The sequence below is a fragment of the Clupea harengus genome, chromosome 23, assembly GCF_900700415.2.
Source record: "Clupea harengus chromosome 23, Ch_v2.0.2, whole genome shotgun sequence".
Taxonomy (NCBI): Eukaryota; Metazoa; Chordata; class Actinopteri; order Clupeiformes; family Clupeidae; genus Clupea; species Clupea harengus.
Window position 1 is genome coordinate 2,957,714 of NC_045174.1, and position 22,419 is coordinate 2,980,132.

At 44.3% G+C, this 22,419-nt stretch overlaps 2 protein-coding genes across 9 annotated transcripts in view; one reads left to right on the top strand and one right to left on the bottom strand.

Annotated features, from left to right (window-relative positions):
- Window positions 1-9,037, top strand: part of baiap2b (BAR/IMD domain containing adaptor protein 2b) — an 85,165-nt gene extending 76,128 nt beyond the window's left edge. For 4 of the 7 annotated variants that reach the window (XM_031561440.2, XM_031561441.2, XM_031561444.2 and 1 more), the window contains 2 exons: window positions 893-933; window positions 7,493-9,037. In XM_031561440.2, coding sequence (XP_031417300.1) covers window positions 893-933; window positions 7,493-7,583 — 132 coding nt within the window. In that variant the 3' untranslated portion in view covers window positions 7,584-9,037. Of the gene's footprint in view, window positions 1-892; window positions 934-1,262; window positions 1,332-2,507; window positions 5,101-6,825; window positions 6,876-7,492 lie in introns of those variants that run through there. The other 3 variants (XR_004163019.2, XM_031561443.2, XM_031561442.2) reach the window with 3 other exon arrangements.
- A 138-nt stretch (window positions 9,038-9,175) lies between these two features.
- The window catches only part of aatkb (apoptosis-associated tyrosine kinase b), a 59,642-nt gene continuing 46,398 nt past the window's right edge, over window positions 9,176-22,419 (bottom strand). For both annotated transcript variants that reach the window (XM_031561438.2, XM_031561439.2), the window contains 8 exons: window positions 21,667-21,800; window positions 20,777-20,861; window positions 19,747-19,868; window positions 19,132-19,281; window positions 13,961-17,549; window positions 13,432-13,576; window positions 12,839-13,057; window positions 9,176-11,498 (listed from right to left, as the gene is read on the bottom strand). In XM_031561438.2, the coding sequence (XP_031417298.1) occupies window positions 11,470-11,498; window positions 12,839-13,057; window positions 13,432-13,576; window positions 13,961-17,549; window positions 19,132-19,281; window positions 19,747-19,868; window positions 20,777-20,861; window positions 21,667-21,800 (4,473 nt within the window). In that variant the 3' untranslated portion in view covers window positions 9,176-11,469. The remainder of the gene's footprint in view (window positions 11,499-12,838; window positions 13,058-13,431; window positions 13,577-13,960; window positions 17,550-19,131; window positions 19,282-19,746; window positions 19,869-20,776; window positions 20,862-21,666; window positions 21,801-22,419) is intronic.

Genomic DNA, 22,419 nt, shown 5'->3' on the forward strand with positions numbered 1-22,419 from the left:
CGTTCCGGGGCATTAGTTTACGTAAACATGGATCAGTTCCCCCTCTCTGCTTCACACCCTGAGACTGTGTGTGCGTGTGTGCGTGTGTGCGTGTGTGCGTGTGTGTGTGTGTGTGTGTGTGTGTGTGTGTGTGTGTGTGTGTGTGTGTGCTGCTTAGATGACAGAGCACAGATTGCTGAGGACAGCTTCCCGCTCTGCTGCATACATCCCCTCGAGAGGTGGCTTTGACAAACACTCAGAGATAACGGAAAGCGAGAGTATCCAGCTCGCCCTGGTGTGTCTGTGTGTGTTTGTGTGTTTGTGTGTATGTGTGTGTGTGTGTGTGTGTGTGTGCATGCATGTGTGTGTGCGTGCATGTGTATGTGCGTGTGTGAATGATTGAGACTGAGAACATACTGCTTCTGTGAACCCGAAATTGAGGCATTTGTTATGTAACAGTAGTCCCCTATCCATACCCCATCACCCGCTGCATATCCTCACACTCACACACACACACACACACACACACACACACACACACACACACACACACACACACACACACTTTCTGTCCTGCCCGTCTCCTCCTCATGTTAAATGGCTAAGGTAGTGGAGGAGGAAATGGCCCATCCTTCCCTCTGTTCCTGCGCTTAGTGACTCGTGTCACTTTAACATCCCAGAGCATAGGCTCTTTGGAAACCTGCAGTGGCCTGGAGGACTTCCACAGCCCCACAGCGCCATCTACTGGTGACAACAGTAAATAACTCATCTAGGAGTGCTAATGTGAAATGAATGCACACATTCAGTCATAATCTACTGAATGTAAATGTGTTGAAAATGTGCACTGCACAGCTCTTTGCATAGTTACATAATATATGCTTATGTAATATATGTTATATATATATAATTACAGCATCAAGCACAGGAAGAATACGAGGCCCGTTTCCCTACAAGGTAAGTTTCAGTCTTATTACATATTCTTCTCTCTTTAAAGGGCGCTACTACTAATAGCCCTGAACTACTGTGGTTATATTTGATATTGATTCAACATGATTGATTTTGAAAAGATAAATATAATACGGTATCTAGATGAGAAAATCTAGGTTTCTGTAGGCTTGAGATGATTTCTGCCCTCCATTTTCCCAATATGATTTCTTTCTTATTTTAAATTGCTTTATTTATTGCTTTGACTTATTTGACCCAAGGCATGTTAGGCTTTACAGTAACATCTAGGACCTCTCGACTCTCACAACAAAAAAGTTGGTTTTGTTTACTGCCTACAGCTGGACCAGCAGTCCCTAATAACTAGGGGGGGAAAGTTTGTGGACCCAGAGCTAAAGAGTGTTTTAAAGGTGGGCAGGTTACCAGCTGGTACACCCAAACCCATAGCAGAGCGTCTGGGCTCCCCACACCCTCGTGGGAGCCCTCCGCCTCAATGGGTTTGCCTCCATCTGCCGATCATGTCTTTTAGCAGCCTATAGGTGAAGCTTTTAGGTGAAGCTTTTAGGTGAAGCTTTTTGTGTGCCACAGCAGCTCCTTGGGTAGCTTCTCCCAAAGATTCCAATGAAGGGAAACCATTTTGTCTGTCAAACGCTCCTGCAGCCATATTTTTTCTTTTGCTGTTGTTGGAGGGGTAGAGGATAGAAGGGGGGGGGGGGGGTGCAGTGCTCTCTGCGTTTGAGCCAATGGCAGAGATGGGAGTCGGGCTGAAAGATTTAAACGTGCTCCAGCGTGGGATCAGTGCCAAGCCAATTAATTTGACAAAGTAGGAGCTTGTGTGCTTGTGTGCCCTCCAAGAGGCCAGCCCCAGCCCCAGCCCCACTCACCCCCGCCTCCACGCCTCCCCCCTCCCCAAAAGGAAAATGCTGCAGCAGTGTATGTATGCGTTCCGAGGCAGTGTCTTCCTACAGGCGATGCCTTGGCACACAACATGCCAGCTAAGAGCTGTGTGTGTGTGTGTGTGTGTGTGTGTGTCAATCTATGGGAGAATTTGCCTTTACCTCAAGTCATCTGATTTGGCATTGATGCATTTTACATAATGCAAAATTCAAATCCAGAACTCCTTCCCTGGCAGCGTTTGAATAGATAGTAGTCATTCTTTTTTGTCTTACTCTTTTGTTCTCTTCCTTTGTTCTGCTTAATTTAATTTGTCTTATTTTATTATCTTCGCTTCTGCTTGCTCTGCTCTCCCTTCTGTATTCATTTAAAAATTGTTTAAGTATCATTTTACGCATTTTATATGTAGACATTTATACAGATGTACCGGTAGTTGTCAGTTTGCAACTGTCCATACGCTTCAAAGAACTACATTACCCACAATGCATTTTGGGCTCTTTTTTAATCATGTGGTAATGACTGCTGATTGAACCCCCTTAATGAAGGTGGTTATGATAATGGAGTTCCAATGGACAGTTTTACCTGTCTATTTTCACCGGTGTCCCTAAGCTCATTCTGCTCCTGTGTATCTCTGAGTGTTGTTCCTGTGCCAAGACATGCTGTAGCAGCCTCTCCTTCTGTTTGTTCCACAGTTCGGAGGTCAAATTGATTTCGACAGTGTGAGGACTAAGAGTGAGGGAAAGCAAGAGAGAGAGACAGAGAGAGAGAGAGAGAGAGAGAGCGAGAGACACACAAACAGACACAGAACACAACCCTGCGATAGGACAGACCCTCCACCTGCCACCCGCCACCCTCTTCCTCCTCTCCTCTCCTCTCCCACCTCACCTCACCTCACTGCTATCCATCCCTCCAAGCTGGTTTCTGTTCACTCGTTCCTCTAGTTTCTAGTGTCTCTCCCCCTCCCACACTCCACCCACCCTCCACCTTCACCTTCACCTGGTGCTCCTTCACTGGGCAAGCAAGCCAAGCCCAGCGGGCAAGGGAATGTTGCTGGTGGAACCAGAACACTGAATGCAGAACCTACCATAACTGACAGCAAGAACCCTCATGGTCCAGTAGAACCTTGCCCGACCCGAGGACTGCTTTTTTTTTTTTTTAAATAAAAAAGGTGAAATGACCGGAATGAACTGGTTCCTGAGGAATCTGTTTTTCTTTCTTGCTTGTCTTTCATGCATGCACATGTTCGTACAGACATGGCAATGCCCTGATATGGACAGATACAAAAACCAACAGAGAACAAGGACTGTATATAAGAATGTATTGTTTATGTAAAGAGGCATTATGTCACATGTTGTGAAAAGACTCCAAGTGTAATGATCTGTAATAATGACTTTATATTGCAGTAGAAAGTTGTATACTTTATATGGCAATATAAACTTTGTTTTTTTTAAATGACAATACAACAACTACAATGAATTCCAGCAATTGTTTAGAAGGTTGCACATCACAGAGAACACTTGACTATTCCTCATAGGATGATCATTACGTTCCTCCAGACATGTATTTGAGTTTATGTTTTGCTTCAGATGACAGCAGTTATGGAGTTACCCCTCATGATACCAAGGAGAGGGGAACATCTTTGACGTGTAACTTTATGGGTCATGCATGAAAGAAAAGACACAGATTCTCAGGTGCTCTGTACCCAGATACTGGTATCAAATTTAGACCCTGTTGCCAAAGCAACACCCTCCACTATCCGACTGCACTCAGATGATGTTAGCAGATGGGATTGTGTTCTTGCCAGTCACACTGGTGCACAGTACCACTAGTCATTATTATGCTATAGAACTTTACATTAAAATATATGAATACAAATATTTGAACAACTTTGAACACACATGGTGCAGTACTAAGTTGTCAGTGTAACTTTAGCAGTCAGTTTTTCAAATACACTATCTCTTGTACATAGTTGTATCAGTTTTGTCAATAATAAAGAACATATTTGAGTGCATTGCTACCCTTGGACCATATGGGCATACCTTTATGCTAACAGTCGCCCATGTATGTAATTTCATGATGAAACATAACTAGTAGTTATAGTGGTTGTTTTTATTTGTTGGTTCAGTAGCCCTTGCGGGGCACAATAATTTATCAACTGTAGATTGCTTTGAAGAAATCACATAGGCAATGTATATAAACCAATGGCAATAATAATATAAATTGGACCAAATTTGCTTAATTTTTCATTTATTCTGTGACATTTTTTGCGAATGGAAAAAAATGTGCAATATGTGATAGGTAAGGGGTTGATTTTCTTAACCACTACCTTCACGCTTTGTTTTTGTTTTTTTTGGGAGGCATTTTGTTCATGATTCATGTCACCTAGCTTTCTGGTGCTACTGTCTCTGATAAAGACCCTCTCTCACTAGGCAGAGCATACAGAGAACCTGAGAGCCAGTAAGGAAGGTAAAAGCACCGCTTATAGTCAGTGCTTAATCAGTCTGAGTCCAGACCAGGAGATCAGAAGGCTGTATCACAACTCCCCCCACCTCTGCCTGATAACCCCCACCCTGCTAACCCCAACCTTTCTGATGTTCCTCAATCGCAGACATCACACACACACACACACACACACACACACATACACACACACACACACACACACACACACACACATGCACGCATACATACTTACATACACAATGGGGTCAAAAAATATGTCCCTATTTTCAAAGATATAAAAAGATAGATACCCTAACCCTTCAAAAGGCCTTGAATGTTTCAGCGTCTCTCTCTTGCTTTCTCAGATTGTGCGGCGTGCATGTGTATGTGTGAGAGAATGTGTGTGTATGGTATGAGAATGTGCTTGTGAGTTCATGTATGACTGACCCAAAGAATTCCCTCCAACCCAACCCCAACCCCTCTATTTCTGTTTCAATGAATTCAGAGACAAAAGCAAAGCGTCCAAGACGGGAAGCTGTCAATGTTTCTTCTTTGTCCATTAAAAAACTAAAAGCCCCAAAGGTAATGCCATTCCCCATCCCGCACCTCCCTGTTTCACCTTCTTTTTGGGAATGCACACCTTTTCTCTGTTGTAAAGGTCTTGACAATGTACATAAGAGCTACAATAATAATATTATGACTGAATATTATTAGTACTACTGCTATGAAATGCATGTGTCTGAGGAGACTGCAAAAAAACAGTGTGACATTGTACCATGATGACCGCAAAATGTATGGTGACTTTCTACTTCTGAAAATCGAAATAAACCTTTCTTCAGACGAGAGCTCTGCCGTCCCTCCTCTCCTTCTTCCTCCTCACCTCACTTGTCCTCGGGGTCTCTCTCCACCTTTAAGTCTCTTCCCGTCGAGACAGCTGAGGTATTATCTGTCAGACTTTAGTTTTACATCGCCGTTTATATCTGTTCACTTGGCAGGGACACGTCATTTTGGAAAGGGGTGCAGTAGAAATGATTGTCAATGGGAAGGCTCTGATGGAGATGTGCTTGACTGCACAGGGCTGCCAGACTCCATGATTAAAGTGGTCCAGCTCTCTCTCTGTGATATAGTAACTTTGGCCGTGTCACCACTTTTTTGTAAAAATATGCATTCAAAAGAAATGACATTACATATGCAGCACATAGGTCTCCTGGTCAGCCTGTTATCAGTAAGGAAACAGGCAGTCTACAGTTCTGGTTGGATAGCACAGTGTCTGGATGTTTCTTTCAAGGGTAAGCTAAGACGCAGGATGGAATTTTGATTCCACAAACCCAAAATACAGTGATTGTGCAGAATAGTTTTTTAATGAGCTAGTGTTTTCTTTTGTTTTTATTTGGGGCTATGCAAAGATGTATTTCTTCATTGGTAAAATGCTGGCACATAGTGTTCCAAATAAAGGAAAACGTTACATGTAAAAGTTGCTCCTCAAAGACATTCAGTAAAAAATATTTTACCGGTAACCAAACTATACAGCAAATTCCAGCTAACTGTGGAATGGATATGTTTCAGGGCCATTAAACTGAACAAAAACACATCCTGGCGCTGGTTACTTAAATGAACATTCCCTCACACACACATCATCCTGGTGCTGGGTACTTAACGGACAGTCCCTCACACACACACATCATCCTGGCGCTGGGTACTTAAAGGACCGTCCCTCACACACACATAATTCTGGCGCTGGGTACTTGAAGAACATTCCCTCACTCACACATAATTTGGTCACGCCCTGGAAACGTGCCACGACTGAGTAGGAGAAAGTCATCCCAGTCACCCTCTCGAAGCTTGCTGCATGCGCTCACACAATGCATGGCAGCACATTTTAGAATGTTCCGTTTGACCCTTCACCTACGAACTTTGAGCCCCGTCCCCTGAACCTTCTCTCCTAAACCCACCTGTCCTCTCACCCCAGCATGCAGGAGAGTGAGTATGGACTCGCAGCAAGCCACCCATGTGTTATTGCGTGTATCTGTGTGAGTGCACACATGCATGTCTGTGTGTGCGTATATGTTGTGTGTGGTTTTTTTATTTTCTCGGACGGTGCGTATACCTGCCTGCCCGCCTGCATCATTGTCTCGATGAACTTCATGCAAATGAATTGACTGACATTTTTCCACGTGATTCTTAGTATGATTGTTGTTTGTTTGTTTGTTGCATTTGTACATTTCTATTACCAAGATATTTTGAGGTCATCTGATGGTAGTGTCATTGGATGTTGATAAATCATTATATAAATATCTATATGTAAATAGGCTCTAACTACCAGACATGTTTCTGTGCATCGTTATGCTAAACTGTCTGTGTGCGTTTGTTAATGTCTGTTCACATGCCATTTATGTTTACCTACTGCATGTTCCTTAGCAACGTCTTGCCTGTATCTGGACTGTTGAACTGGTTGGAATGTTTGGTTTGTTCTGGTCTGTCATTTGGTCTACCTTGACAGCATTGCAGAACTTTATACTAAACCCCCAGATGTTTGTACTAAACCCCCAGATGTTTTTCCCCTTGCAGCGTGGACTCAGACTTAGCCCAGTTATGAGTGAACGCACCTTCACATCGCCGTAAGTCATGCGATGCACCGCGTTCAACCAAAGATCATCTCTCTTTTAACGCCCGTCATTCCATAGTCCTCAGGCATGCTCCTGTTATTCGCTTGGTCATCCATTTAATCATGCATTATCTGTCCCGTATCTCACGTCTCATCTGTTCTTCTTTCATCCTGTGGTTTGGAGCAGCATTGCCTCCTTAACAACCGTTGAATCAGTGTGTCGTTCTGCTCTTAATTGTAGGGAGAAAAAAACGGTTCAGCCTCGCTTAGATCTGTTGGAATGCCGTCCACTTTTCAGACTCCATGATTTTATTGTTCATTTATTTATTTATTTGCATGTCATCCTGTGGCTCCTCCGAGCTGATCTCCCAGCCCTGTTTGCATGTTTCACATCCCTGTGAGACATGAGTGGGAATTGTCTACGTTGCATTTTCCTCTCGTATGAGTATAGATGTACCTCCCTTGCTTTTTCTAAACTAATGACCATCTCTCTCTCTCTCTCTCTCTCTCTCTCTTTCTTACCCTCTGAATCCCCCCCCCTCCCATTCCCAACCATCAACCTCCGACACTACTCTCCTATACCTATCTCTTCGCCACAAATACCCACCCACCCTCACTTCCACCCTACAGCCACCCCCATCAGCGGGGCCGAGCCACAGGCAGAACTATGAGACCCCGGGCAGCCTCCACAAACAGCTACACTTCCCCTATCCTCTACTAGGACCAGCCATCGGAGCGGCCCCCTCTCCCAGGAAAGACTTTCCCCCCAGCAGAGGCTGGGCTCAGGGATACCCACTGCGCTGGACGGACTGACTACAGCCTGGGAGAGAGAGAGGGGTCTCTACCAGGCTTTTGACCATGGGGAGAGAGTTGGATGGGACCACAGTAGCTGACTGGGGTCGGTAGACCATCCTGAACTCCTGACGTCTCCTTATACTGGCGTCTCCTTCTATTTCTTTGTCATTCTAATTTGAGGTCTGAATTGGCTGTAATGACCGCAGCTGCAAGGGGGACTATCATTGTGTGTAGAAAAGATTCTAGAACACTTGTGAAAGCCTTCTATGAAACATCATGTAAAACTTCTGATGGATCAGTGTTTTTGACTATGCTGTGTACACTAACCTATGCATTTGACTCACATTTGATGTATGGTGTACTGATGAATAGTATTAAATATTTTAAACATTTAGTGACACATTTAGAGGCTACATTTTCTGAAACTGTGTAAAAGAAAATATAAGCTTATGTATGAATTTACAGCGTTTAAATAAGAGACTGCAGTGCTTTCTCTGTGACTATTTTACAATACACAAAGCAATGGACCCTGGACTTAACACTGTCAAAAGAGAGTGCATTTAGACCTTAAGATCTTAAGAGTAGAAATCATAACGTACAGAAGAGATTTTCTTCAAAGCAACAATATATATGGTGCTCAATGTAAATGAAGAGTTACATAGTTTCCCAAAGAATTTCAGTAGTTCCTCATGCTTCAGATTCTTACATACGTTGTATTCATTAGAGCTGTTGTGATTTTTAATGTAATCTTGGTATACGTAAATAACACAGAAATTCATTGTGAAATAACAAATTAATTGCAATTCATATTTGTGCATTAATATATTGTCGGGGAAAGTGATAATGTGTGTGTGTGTGAGAGAGAGTGTATGAGTTTGTAAAAGAGGGGACATGGCCCCCATCAGCAAGAGGCAAGAGTACATATATTGTGAATAAAGACTTAAAAGTCAGGACAAGGCTACTGCTAATGGATTGAGCCTATTTTCAGAAATGAGAAAAAGTGTATGTGTGTGTGTGTGTGTCTGTTATTAAAGCACAATCTGTTAAGATGTATTTTCAGATTTTCTAATATTTTCTATGTGTTTTTGCTCATCATTGTTATCAGTTCTCTCAATGTGTATCTCTATTGAAGAAGCACTGCCTGTACTCAATGTGTATCTCTATTGAAGAAGCACTGCCTGTACTCAATGTGTATCTCTATTGAAGAAGCACTGCCTGTACTCAATGTGTATCTCTATTGAAGAAGCACTGCCTGTACTCAATGTGTATCTCTATTGAAGAAGCACTGCCTGTACTCAATGTGTATCTCTATTGAAGAAGCACTGCCTGTACTCAAATACTAATAAAGCAAAGGTCATGCACCCGAAAGGTGGAATTGAACAATGTGTGGAGTTTTAATAACTGTCTCCTTGTAATGGATCTTTAAAGTATAACTTGTTTTGTCTGAAAGTAAACTTTGTATGATAATTTTACATAGATTTCACCATGCGCAACCCATCTGCAATAATAGGACAGAAACATGTCAAATTTAATTTATTAACCTTTGCCGTATAGATACAACAACTTCATCATGTGACATACATACATTAAGGGAACACACCGTTCCTCCTCGACTATACAGCATTCGGACCCACCCCCTGTTTGAACAACCAACTTTGAATGGTGCAAGACCACTGCCAATCAAACTGTCTCCATGACAATCACTCAGTGTCCCACCCCATACATCCAAACCCTTGTCAAACTAGCATTGTGTGTCACATGACCTCAATACATCTCTTTGGCAGCAAATATACATAAAGATATCATCCTTAAATCCCCTGCTTTGTCTCCTAGGTAACTCGAGAGTTGTGTCTGAAATTCATTCTGCAAGATACAAAAATAGTAAGAAGAGAGAGAGCGAGCCTTCTAGGGGGTTCTACGCTAAACTATTACACAAGATAGAAGCCGCATGAGGCTAACAAACAATGGACAACACAGAGCGTAGAGAGTAGTCTCTTATTTTTTTTCCCTTTCTGCTTGGCACGCCGGCTACGTAAAATAAAAAAAAACAAGCTGCAGGTAGCAGACTGGTAGACGATACATTTTAACTGTACGCTGTTTGTCTAAAGAGCATCTTGTGAGCGACGCTGGTGCACACAGATGGATGGGGAATAAGAACGTCTGTGTAATTACAAGAGGGTGATATGTGATAGAAATATTTTAAGAGATACTAAAGGCTTTACATCACAGCTCTCCAGTGTCGTAACACATGTAATAACAGTGTAATAAGCACGTTAAGTCCCTCCCTGCGTTTCGGTGCAATGCAGTTCAATTGCATCGCATATTTTTTAAACTATAAAGTGAACACAATGTAACCCTGCATACTTATAGTGCTTATAACATTGCATTTTGTAGATATTTACCAAAATAGAATCAGAAATAAATGAACAAATGCCATAATGGAATATGTTTTAAGGAAAAACACTCCTCGATGCAATCAGGCAGCTTTCTGTTGTGAATACATATTTTCTCTTAATTACTGATGGCTTCTTAACTAGATGATAAATATAACACATTTGTTTCTTCATTCAACATTACAAATTACATGTGAAAGGCTTCCTTCTTTAAAAATACAATACTGATCAACAACCTCTATGGCTAACAATTTTTTACACCTCACTCAACTAATAACCCCCTAACCTCTCCAAAAGGTTTCGGATTATGCGTACAGCATTATGATCTAAATTGTCCCCTCAGTATTTGAACTGCGTCTTGGACTGGCAGTTAAAATCAGACGTGGTATTTACTGTGATCAGGAAATATGTACTCATCATGAAAGGTAACGTTAAATCTCGGTAAAACTGGAAAATCTCAAAGCAATTCACTGTGTGCAATCATTACTGTGATTTAAATGAGAATAACAAAGGAATGTAAAGAATGAAATAAATATAAATAAATAAATAGATAATTATTTGGTAAATCAACGCTGAATACAGTGTACGTCTGAGAATTCATTGAATACATAATTTTACATACTGGGGGTTAGCCAGACTAAAGAATGCTGCATCATCCTGGCACTTTTGCTACTTCCTGGTTGATGGCCAATCACAAGGCAGCTGTAGGTTTCCTTTGAACTAATATTATTACTCTTCAACAATTATTCACCGTCCCCCTTTCCCAACATCCAGTCCCAAAACAATGACAATCTGCTTTGAATATGACAATGAAGCTCATTCGGCATTGTTCTTTTTTTTTTTATCAATGACACAATTATGGTGTAACAATGTCTCCCAACAAATGTCCGGGGAAAAGATAATAGTACAGCACTTCGGCTTTGGTACAGTTTTGTTATTGTAGTCGTCCTCACCCAGCCGTGCTTTAGTCCTGCAGAGCACTGATAAGGGCCTGAATCCATCCTAAACATCCTGATTAATCCTCTAACAAGATCATCAGTACAATGAGGCCACGGCGAAAACAAATTGATTTCTTCTACGTTTTTTGTTTTTCTATCTCTTCAAAATGGTTTTAAAAGGCCCCTGTTGTATGCAGACTCCTGGGTTCAGACTTCATCCATCTACAGATACGAAAAACTACCAATCTGTGGTGTTGATACTTCATGTTTTTCTTCATATTGGCCTTGTTCTTATTGGGACCCTGATTCAAAACAAACAGGGTTGATTTCAGTAGTCTTCTGACGTTAGGAGGCACTGTCTTAAAAGGACATCAGGGCATGTTTGCTGTCCTGATACACAAAAACATACAGAAAGAAAAAACCTGAAAAGGTTAGTCCAGAAACAAGGGCCGATTCCTAGGTCCCCTACCACGGCTCCAACCTATTCTTTGTCTCCATCCTCGCTGCTCCCTGTGCAAAAATACAAGGGGGTGGGGAAGGAAATAAATACCATTCAAATCATTATTAGTGCAGCATACTAAGTATTCTGTATAGCAGAGCTAATCAAGAGCATTTGAATTATATTGCTTTCAATCAGGTGTGATTGGGGAAGGGAGAGATGGAGGGTAGGCAGGGTAAGGGGGCTCCAGCTGCAGCATTAGGCATCAAAGAACAACCTCATACTGCAATTCCATTATAATGATAATAATAATAATAATAATAAAACTTTATTTATATAGCACCTTTCATGCAAAAGAATGCAGCTCAAAGTAAGTGCTTTACAGCAAATACATAATATGCACAAAGAAATTACATGCACATAAAAATAGACATCAAAGAAACATAACTCAGATATAGTGCAAAAAAATGAAATAATAATTATAATTCAAATTATAAAATTGAATACATAAAATGCATAGCATAAGATAGAAAATAAAACTGCAGAGATATATTTAATCTAACCCCTTAATATCACAAGTAGAGATTTAAATTAAATTAAATTAAATTAAAAGTATTTATATATATATAGTGCGAAGTGGTAGCTAGTTAAAGGCTAATGTGAAGAGGTACGTTTTTAGTTTTCTTTTAAAGATGTTAAGCGAGCTGGCTTCCCTGATGTCTATAGGCAGTATGTTCCATAGCACTGGGGCGTAATTGACAAATGCTGCGTCCCCGATTATGAGACATAGATAAGCTTAGGCAATAATGAAAATGTTTAGCCAGTGAAATGAAAAAGGATACATTTCAAAGTTGGAAAATAAATGCCAGGAAATACATTACTGAAATGAACCAGTCACATTTACATATTTACATTTAGTCGTTTAGTAAATGCTTCAATCCACATTGACATAAAATATTATCCAGATACTTACACAATAAATTAAAGCAGCGTTTTGGAGTTTTGGTCTCAAACTACATTAAACCCACTAAAAACTTTGTAAACACCACCAGCCCAGTTGGCACTAATAAAAACTTGTTTAATATACTAACTGGTGTTATTTGGCAATATAGTTGGTACTGTAATCCTGTGAAAGCTTTTCTATATTTTCACAGGGTGGTCTGACCCGAACCATAGAACGACATAGAGCATAGCCTGGACAGTGAATCGACGGTAACGACAGGTGTGTTTATCTGTTCTTATCTGTTCTTCACATGACCATATACCATCAAAATGAATTTGAAGATAATGCCAAAAGTTGTTGCCTATAACATACCCCAGAGAGTGGCAAACTGTGGCATAGAGTTAAGTAAACGAGATCAAATGGGATACACTACTGAAGTACACTACTGATGTTTATGAAGAAGCTCACCTCCTGCGGATTCCATGTCCGAGTCAGTGACATGCGTGATGGAGAAGCGAGAGATGATTGAGGGCGAGACGGTGAAGCGGGAGTATTGAATAGTGGGCTTGGTCTCCGCGGTGACAGGTGGCAGTTTGGGAGGAGCTGGCTTGGGTTCTGGGGCAGGCTTTATTGCAGAGGTTCCGATGGGTAACAGGGGGAAGTCGTCTTCCCACTCAAAGCCAGCACCTTTGGGGAAAGAGCAGAGAGACATAGAGTATTAAGTCTTAATAATGTACCAGCACTTTGCAAATGTGTATCCAGCACCTTCAAAAAAAAGACTGAAGGGACAGATAAAGAAAGAGAGCAGAGCGACATAGAGTATTAAGTCTTAATAACAAATGTGTATCCAGCACCTTCAAGACAAGAAGCAAAGAAACGAAGAAACGAAGAGGAGAAAAAAGACTGACGGGACAGATAAAGAAAGAGAGTTAGAGAGGACGGCATAGGCAGACATAATTGATCCCTTGAGCACAGCACTACCAGCAAGTACCACTATTTCCAAAGATGTACTTGTTATATGGACTGTATAGTTTGTGTAAATGATGATCAGCTGTTCTTACTCTCTTCTGACATGTTCCCGTCCGAGGAGTCATCAGAGGCATTGACCTTTTCCTGTGAGTGGGGCTCTGCGCCCCGTGGCCCCTTCTTACTGGACTCTGCCCCGGGAGGAAAGCCTTGGTCTGCCAGCTCCCGAGTGGGACTCTCCTATGATGAGGAAATAGTCAAACATGGTGAATAAAGTACCTTTATATACCTTATATGTGTATATATGACTCCAATATGTACGTATATATGTTTACACACCTTATGTGTATGTATGACCCCAACATGTATGTACCTTTATATACCTTATATGTGTATATATTATTACCAACAAAACATCTACACATGTGCTGTCTATGTACGGTATGTCAGAGTGACAATGGTTGCTGGTAAGTGACTAGTATTGCCTGATTACAGTTTGTTTCCCATGATATGGTAGCCATACCATGGTAGCTGTGAGGACTGCTGTAGTCACTTTAATTCATTTAAGTGAATGAATTGGTGGATAAATGTAATTAGTGAGAAACTGTGAGATGTATTATTCACCTGGTCAAACAAATAGACAGTGACATCATCAAAGAAGGACACAACCTTCTTCTTGGCCTCTGGTTCGTCGATGGATGACTCCGTCACTAGGGTGGTCATCTTCAGCAGGCTGCGGAGGTTATGGGCATCGCTGCAGTCACTAATGACGATGGGAATTGGGTGGTTCTCGTCCTCACTCTCCTCGCTCTGCTCCTGCACGCTATAGGTCCGCAGCTCCTCATCGGATTCATCGCTGTCATCGGAGTCAGCGTCTTCCTCGTCCGCCTCCTCCCCGTCGGCAGGTGACACTCGACCCTCAAGAGGAGAATGGGGTGGAGGAGGGGAGGAGGCACGAGTGGAGATTTTAGAGTGCACCTCCTCTCCTTGTTCTTGACCAGTTTGGGGGGTTTGATTCTTCTTGCTGGAGGTATCTGGTGAACCGCTGTCCTCCTGTTCATGTTCTTCAGGTAGTTTGACTAGAGAGGCGACGTTTGAGACTTCTGCTTCCTCATGTTCCCGCTCCTCTTCATATTCTTCCAGTTTGATATTGGAGTTAGATTCAGTGGCACTGTTTGTCTCATTGGAATCAAGGGGTGTAGATGGAACCTCGGGAATCTCTGTGTGTCCAGTTTCCCTGGAGACCTCGTCGCAGGACAATGTTTGGGTACTAGTCAATCCCTCTTGGTCTGCGGCCTGTTCAGATGCCACGGTCTCTCCCAAGACTTCAGTCTCAGTTTCTAGTACTTCATCTGGAAAACACTCTTTCTCTGCTTTCATCTGGCCTTCCTCTGCAGAATGGGCTGGAGTGGTAGAACAGGGGGTTGAGGCAGATATCTTGTCCTCTGTGTCAATGATCTCTAATTGGGGCAGAAGACTCTCATTTTTGATAGGATCATTATCCTCGCTCTCTTCCTGGGAGGCATGCACCTTCTCTTCCTCTTTCTTTTCATGTTCCTCTGACGGATTGACCTTTAACTCTTCTATCACCTCAACCTGTTGAGTCTCACACTCCTCCTTTTTTCCCTTCTCTTCTTCCTCGTCCCGAGCTAGTTTTTCATTCTCTGCATCGTAGTCTGAAAAATAAGCAGAATCGCGGTAAGGGTTGTCCTGACTAAGAGCGGTCAGCCCTCCCTCACTGCTCTGAGAGGCTGGCAAAGAGGCAGAGGTGGCTTCAGCTTCTGGATCTTCCTTCTCCTCATCCAAGCTTGCTGAGATGATTGGTTTCCCCAGGGGCTGGACAAAGGCTTTGGGCTCCTGCGATTCATGAGGTTCCTTGAGTACAAACTCAGGGGACTCATTATTCTCTGTGTCGTAGCCACTGTCCATGGCTTTGGGGGAGCTGGACGGGTGAGAGGCAGGGCTGAAGGCTTCGCTGGAGCCTGTGGTAGAGGGCAGGTCGATGGAGTCCATAGAGTCTGGAGTGCCCACCTGTTTCTGGAGGGACTTCAGAGCAGGGGAAGAGGTGTTGTAGTCGCCCGCCTCGACGTAGTCCACAGGGAACTCGCCGAAGATTGCTGAGGTGACATCGGTGATGTCGTCATCACTGCAGTCATCGATCTCCACCAGGCTGACGCTGGAGTGTCCCCGGTCAATCCCACTGTCCGCCGTCCGACTCAGTTCTGAATTGGGTTCTGATTGGATGACTGTGGCAGGGCTCTGTTCTGATTGAATGACTGTGGCAGGGCTCTCTTCTGATTGGATGACTGTGGCAGGGCTCTGCTCTGTTATTTGGCTGGGGGTGATCTCCACAGGTTTGGACTCGTTTGGTGCGATCTCTTCCTTGGCACTCTCCTCTTTCTTAGAGGACGAATCCTCCACAGTTATTTCCACATATTGCTCTGTAAGGTCATACTGAGTTGACTTATTTGCCTTTGAGGTCAAATCGGCTGATAGTTCCTTATTTTCTTTCTTGCCTTCGCTGGGCGCTCCAATGATCTTCTCATAGTCATTGATGTAACAGTTCCTCACAACTGCACCAGTGAGAGGATCAATGAAGTGAGGGCTCTCCACAACTTGGCAACACTCAACAGGCAATACCTTGTCTGGCGCAGTCTCATGGCATATGTAGATGTACGGATTGCATTCCGCAGTTAGCAGTGGATGATGACCCCCATGTGCAACACAGCCACTGTCCTTTGCAGTGGCCTCCAGGTAGTCTATAGGTTTAGGAGGGTGATGGTAGGCTAACTTTTGCTCATCCGACCAGCAATCCTCAACATCTGTTGTGGGCATGGTATAGTGGAAATCCATGTAGGCATCCTGTCGTCGACATGAACCCTGTCTCCGGCACAAACTAGCACTGTTGCTGTTGGGGTGGCTGGACCAGCCATGAGCCTGCCTCTCAACAAACATATCTTCCTCATCATCCTCCTCCTCACTGTCGCTGTCCCTGTGGCGGAGGAAGAGTGCTCCCTCTGACTCTATGTCGATGCTGACCTGGTGAGAATTGGGCATGGTCTTCCTAAGGGAACCCATCATGTCATAGTAGCCTCCTGTGACATTCTTCCCAATGATGGAGCCTTGACTGGTCTCCAGGTAGGGGTCGGCGCTGTAGCCGTGGCGGGGGCTGTCAAGAGAAGGAGGAATCCCAAGAGGGTTCTCCAGCTCTCGCAGCGCCCGCCTCAGGCTACGGGACCCCCAGCTCTCCTGGAGGGGTTCTGGAGGCTTCCCAATAATATAGCCATCCATTGTTATGGGGGGTGAGTGTTCATAGTAGTAGCCCCCATCTCTGTCCTTGTAGGAGACATAATGTCCCGACTCCCAGGGCCTCCCCAGTGGGCTGTCGTTGGACACCTGCCCGAGCAGAGGCTCCATGGTTAGGGACAAGGCAGGGCTTGTGTTGTCCGAATCATAGGCACTGCTTTTGTGGACATCCGCAGCCCAGTAGGAGTCGATGGGCTTGACCTCCGCGGGGCAGGTCATACATTCTCGAGAGTCTCCACTCCCTGTCAGAAAGCTCCCATTGCTACCACCAAACTCTGGGCTGTAGCTGGACATGGTGTAATCTATGTCAACATTGCAGTCCATTGGCTCCTCAATGCGGATGTAATACTCACTGCTCACTGAAGGGCTGTGGGCACTCAACACAGGGACTGTCCCTGGAGCGTGCAGCTGCTTGGGCTCGTAGTATGACGGCGTCACCCCAAGGGTGAGCCCATCCATCCCACAGCCACCGACGATACCCCCTGGTGGGTAATATATCTCCTGGCAGTGTGGATTGCCCTGTCCCAAGGTGCCTGTGGATGAAGAGTGGTGATACGACTGCTCGGCCCGCGCCTGCTCCCACTTGTACTCGAAGTTCAGCCCATGGCTTGTCTCCGTCACTGTCAGGACGTCATCGCCGGACTCGGAGTGGTAGTTGTCGCCCACCGAGAACTGCTCCAGCAAGGGGAAGGACGACGAGGCGGACGGGGCCATCTCCAGGGACAGCGCTCCGGCGCCGTGCAGGCTGTGGTGCCCGGTGTTGGGCCGCATGGAGGTCCAGCGCCTCTCGAAGTCCTCCTCGGCCTCGCTGGCGCATTTGGCACACAGGTAGTTTAGCAGGAGGTGGACCTCTTCAGCGTTGGGTCTTTGGTCCGCCTGGAGCCAGCAGAACTGCATCACTTCGTACCTGGTGTTGTGGAGAACCAAACAAAGGCCCCATGTCAGTAATTTACACTGAAATGTGCAAACACACACACTATGTACACACTCACACACACACACACACTCACACACACACACACTCACACAGACTCACTCACACAGACTCACACACACAGACTCACACACACACACACACACACACACACACACACACACACACACACATAAACACACTATATACACACTCACTCACATACACACACACACACACACACACACACACACACACACACACACACACATACATAAATAAATAAACACACCCTGTTTTTGACAGAACCATCACAGAAAGGAAAAAAATTAGATGCTGGGAAATGAACATCGATTAACTGTAGGAATACAGGAAATGAAAGCCAGCAGCATTTGCATAATTATCGAAATCCATACGGAAAATGACTGCATGCTCTGTGTCTCTGCAGAAAAATGAGGCCTAACAGCATTCTCATCTCCGGTAATAATGAGATTTCATCCTCATTATTTTTTCATTCGTGCCAAACATTTGTGTTGGTGTGTGTGTGTGTGTGTGTGTGTGTGTGTGTGTGTGTGTGTTTGTGTGTGTTTGTGTGTGTTTGTGTGTGTTTGTGTCAGCTCTTTTCTGACAGGAGGAAACACACAGGCCCTGCGGGGCATTGCAGGAGCAATGAGCACAGGAGTCAAATGAGGGCAAGAAAGAGAAGGGAGGAGGGAAAGAGTAGGGAGAGAACGGTGGAGGAGAAAAAAAAAACACAGAAAGAAAAAAGTAAATGAAAGTGTGAGGATAAGGAGAAAATTCAAGAAAGAGCCAGAGCTGGGACAGAATCAGGCTAAGGCTGAAAAGAGGATGAAAAAGACTGTGACATCAGACAGAAAGATTGACTGAGAGGAAGCAGAGTGGAGAGAGAAAGGAGAGGAGACAAGAGTGTGGTGCTGTATAAGAGGGGGAGAGCACAGATCAGCGAAATGAATGGCATAAAGAAAGAGTAGAAGGAGAGAGGAGAGGAGAGGAGAGGAGAGGAGAGGAGAGGTTGAGGAGAGGAGAGGAGGGGAGAGGAGAGGTTGAGGAGAGGAGAGGAGAGGTTGAGGAGAGATTGAGGAGAGGAGAGGTTGAGGAGAGGAGAGGAGAAGAGAGGAGAGGAGAGGAGAGAAGAGGTTGAGGAGAGGAGAGGAGAGGAGAGGAGAAGAGAGGTTGAGGAGAGGAGAGGAGAAGAGAGGTTGAGGAGAGGAGAGGAGAGGAGAGAAGAGGTTGAGGAGAGGAGAGGAGAGGAGAAGAGAGGTTGAGGAGAGGAGAGGAGAGGAGAAGAGAGGTTGAGGAGAGGAGAGGAGAGGAGAGGTTGAGAGGAGAGGAGAGGTTGAGGAGAGATTGAGGAGAGGAGAGGAGAGGTTGAGGAGAGGAGAGGAGAGGAGAGGAGAGGTTGAGGTGGTGTATCGGAATAATTGAAGTACAGAACAATGAGTGGAATCTGAGTGGGATCAGGACATGGAGGAGAAGTGCAGATTTCATCGGGGACATGAGGGGGAGTGGAGGCAGCTGTGCCCAGATCAGATCAGCTCAGCTCAGCTCGGCTCACCAGCGTTCTGCCAGAGGGATCGTGAGCAGGGGCTTGGGCAGCTTGAGCTGCTGGTCCTTCACGGTGTAGTTGAGCACCTGTCGATCGGAGTAGAGGCGATAGGGCTGGGTCCCCAGCTCAAACAGCTCCCAGATGGTCACGCCCAGAGACCTGCAACACACAGGCAGCCAGCTGAAACACCTCATGGAACAGCACAGGCGGGCAGCACATGGTCTACTCTCCTGTTATACTTCTCATGGAGACACTGTACCTTTGAGCTCAGCTCAGTCCACTTATACAGAGGTACAGGCAGCTAGAATCTGTATATTCTCTCTCTACTCTTTACTGATATCCTGTTTCCTGAGGATGTCTTTCAGCGCACTCCACGTTATACATCCATCTCATGCGATTTACTGTTATTCACCGGATTCCACATTTACTAAATATGTAAAGAATGTTCTGGAGTTAAGAATGATTAGCTCAGGACATCCAAAAGCAATAAAATTGAAGTGGACACTTAAGACCTAAGTCTGATTCAGCATGTCAAAAATGGTCAGTATGAATCTTTTTGATGAAGCCGATGAATGCTCTTTGTTTTGTTTCCATAGTTGTAGATGAAAAACAGTGTGAACTCACCAGATATTGCTTTGCTTGTTTTGGTCTGCCACAAGTAGGTTTCCGTGGACTTCATCGACGAGTTCTGGGGCGATCCAGCGCACTGGTACCCATGTCTGATCTGGCGTCACGAAATAATCATCCTGCACAGAAGGAGAGTATAATGTCTCACGATGTCTTACCGGTGTGTCAAAAACTATGATAACAAATGTCGACTACAAAAGGTGAAATGGAGAATTACTGGGTGATGTGTTTAACACTGTAAGATGGTTTAATTTTCTAAGCAGCATTATCTTGGAGATCAGAGCGAATGATGCAATGGATCCTCGCTACTGTTTGTGTGCAAACAATGAATGACATAAATCTGTCAGGGATAACATGAGTGACTAATGGGCTTTTGTGTTAATTCTGTTATATGCATTGCAAGCTCAGAGTCCAGGGACAATCATTTAAGAGGCATTATGCAGGTTTTGTCTAAAATTAGTACACTAACAAGCTAAACGCCCACAACCCCACCACAACAACACAAGCAACAGTACAGTTGGCACAGATAAGCGTAAGATAGCGATACAATATATATAGCATTTTGGAGGTGTATTCATGCTGTATAAGTTGTTCCTACATTTTTGTGGGGTTTGTCTGACCTGATCACAAAACTACACAGTGAATAGTGAATGGCTACTGGGAATGACAGGTGTGGTTATTTGTGTGACCGTAAACTATCAATATGATTTTGAAGATAATTAAAAACGTATGAAAACATATCTAAAATATGGCATACTCTTGCTTTAAGTATGCATCGTTTATATCAGATGCATTTGGCTTGAGACTGCATTGTATAATAATCTTGCAAAACCAGTGGGAAATATCTAAATCTTTATGACAGCCTTAAACTTGGAGGCCGGTGTTACACACACGTAACCCTCATCCTTCAGTGGTCCTGGTCAGTCCCAGTGCAGTTAGTTGTGCTAGGCTCACACTGCTACACAATGCTATCGGTGGCAGACCAGCTTGAGGAGCGGTGAGTCTCCCTGCTTTAGCCATAGAGTACCTTATATTTGCTGTGAGAGAGTCCATAATCCCCTATCTTCACTGTCACATCTGACGTGAGCAGACAGTTCCTCAGGGCCAAGTCACTGAGAGGGGAGAGAGGATTCACAGTATGAGAGTGAAATCTTTTAGTGCTCTGAAACAGTGGTCACAGGTAAACAAAAATAGTAATAGAAAGTATGCGTCATGCGTTAAACGTGCATTATTAGTACGTATAATGTCACAAGACCTGCCTGGCTAGCAAGCTTTACTGTTGCCTGGCAACTGCCATGCCACCTTCCATGGCAACCATCAGAAAAAAAAGAAACGTCATGCGACCATGTGTTACATATGTGTCTGATGACAAAAGGTTACCCCCAGCAACAAAATCACTGATGCTGGAGTCTTGGAGGCATACTCAGGCAGCACCAGGATATTGTTGCCGGGGAGCAACCATCGGGACAGCAGGTGATTGGACGAGGGGCCCTCCGAGTCTCAGAACAGGATCAATGTGTTCGTATGTGTGTGTGTGTGTGTGTGTGTGTGTGTGTGTGTGTGTGTGTGTGTATGTGTTTGTGTGCGTCAGAGAGAGAAAGAGAGAGAGTAGGTGTGTGCACAAATAATTGTGTCTGTAGGTATGTGTGCGTCTGTGTGTGTGTGTGTGTGTGTGTGTGTGTGTGTGTGTGTGTGTGTGTCCATGTCTGTGCATCTGTCCATCTGTGTATCCATGGTTGTGCCTGTGTGTGTGTGTGTGTGTGTGTGTGTGTGTGTGTGTGTGTGTGCATCTGTGTGTGTGTGTGTGTATGTGTGTGGGTGTGTGTGCGTGTGCGCGTGCGTGTGCGTGTGTGTGTGTGCATCTGTGTGTGTGTGTGTGTGTGTGTGTGTGTGTGCAGGAGGAACGGTGGGGCTCACCTGTGGATGATGTTATGCTTGTGGAGGTGGAGGAGCCCTGAGGCGACCTCACAGGCCATCCTCTGGAGGATCAGGGGGTCAGGGGTCATGGTGTCAGCCGCTCGGCAGCTGCGCAGGTATCCCTTCACATCGCCCTGACGACACGAGAAACACAAACACCATCAGGTATCCCTTCACATCGCCCTGACGACACGAGAAACACAAACACCATCAGACAACTCATCTCCTGAGCCACCTGAGAGGCACGTCACAGCATACAACAGTCACTTCAAATATACTTGATGAGAGAGAACATGAACGACCGCATGAGACCTACATATAACAGAGATGACAACATGAGATGAATTATGGACAGAGTGATAAATACATCATTAGAATGAGAAGCCTACCCTTTCCTCTGATTTTTTATATCAAGCACACTCTATTTCTACACAAAATACCTCTCAACAAAACGTAAATGAAAACAAAGAGATTCCTACTAGACAGATAATGACAGGCACTTGAAATGCCTGTAACATGCTAGAAGAACAGTGGACTCAAATAGCTTGCAATACTATTTGTGACCACTTGGGGGCGATATCATCCCCTCAGCTATGTATGAATGTATGACACCACTGACACATGGAGTTTGAACAAAAGGGAGAGAATCACACAGAAGTCATTACAAGCTTTAGCCAATACATTTCAAAAATTCACACAAAAAATGTGTGATACCAAAAATATTTAGGTCAGCACTCACACTCAATACTTTCC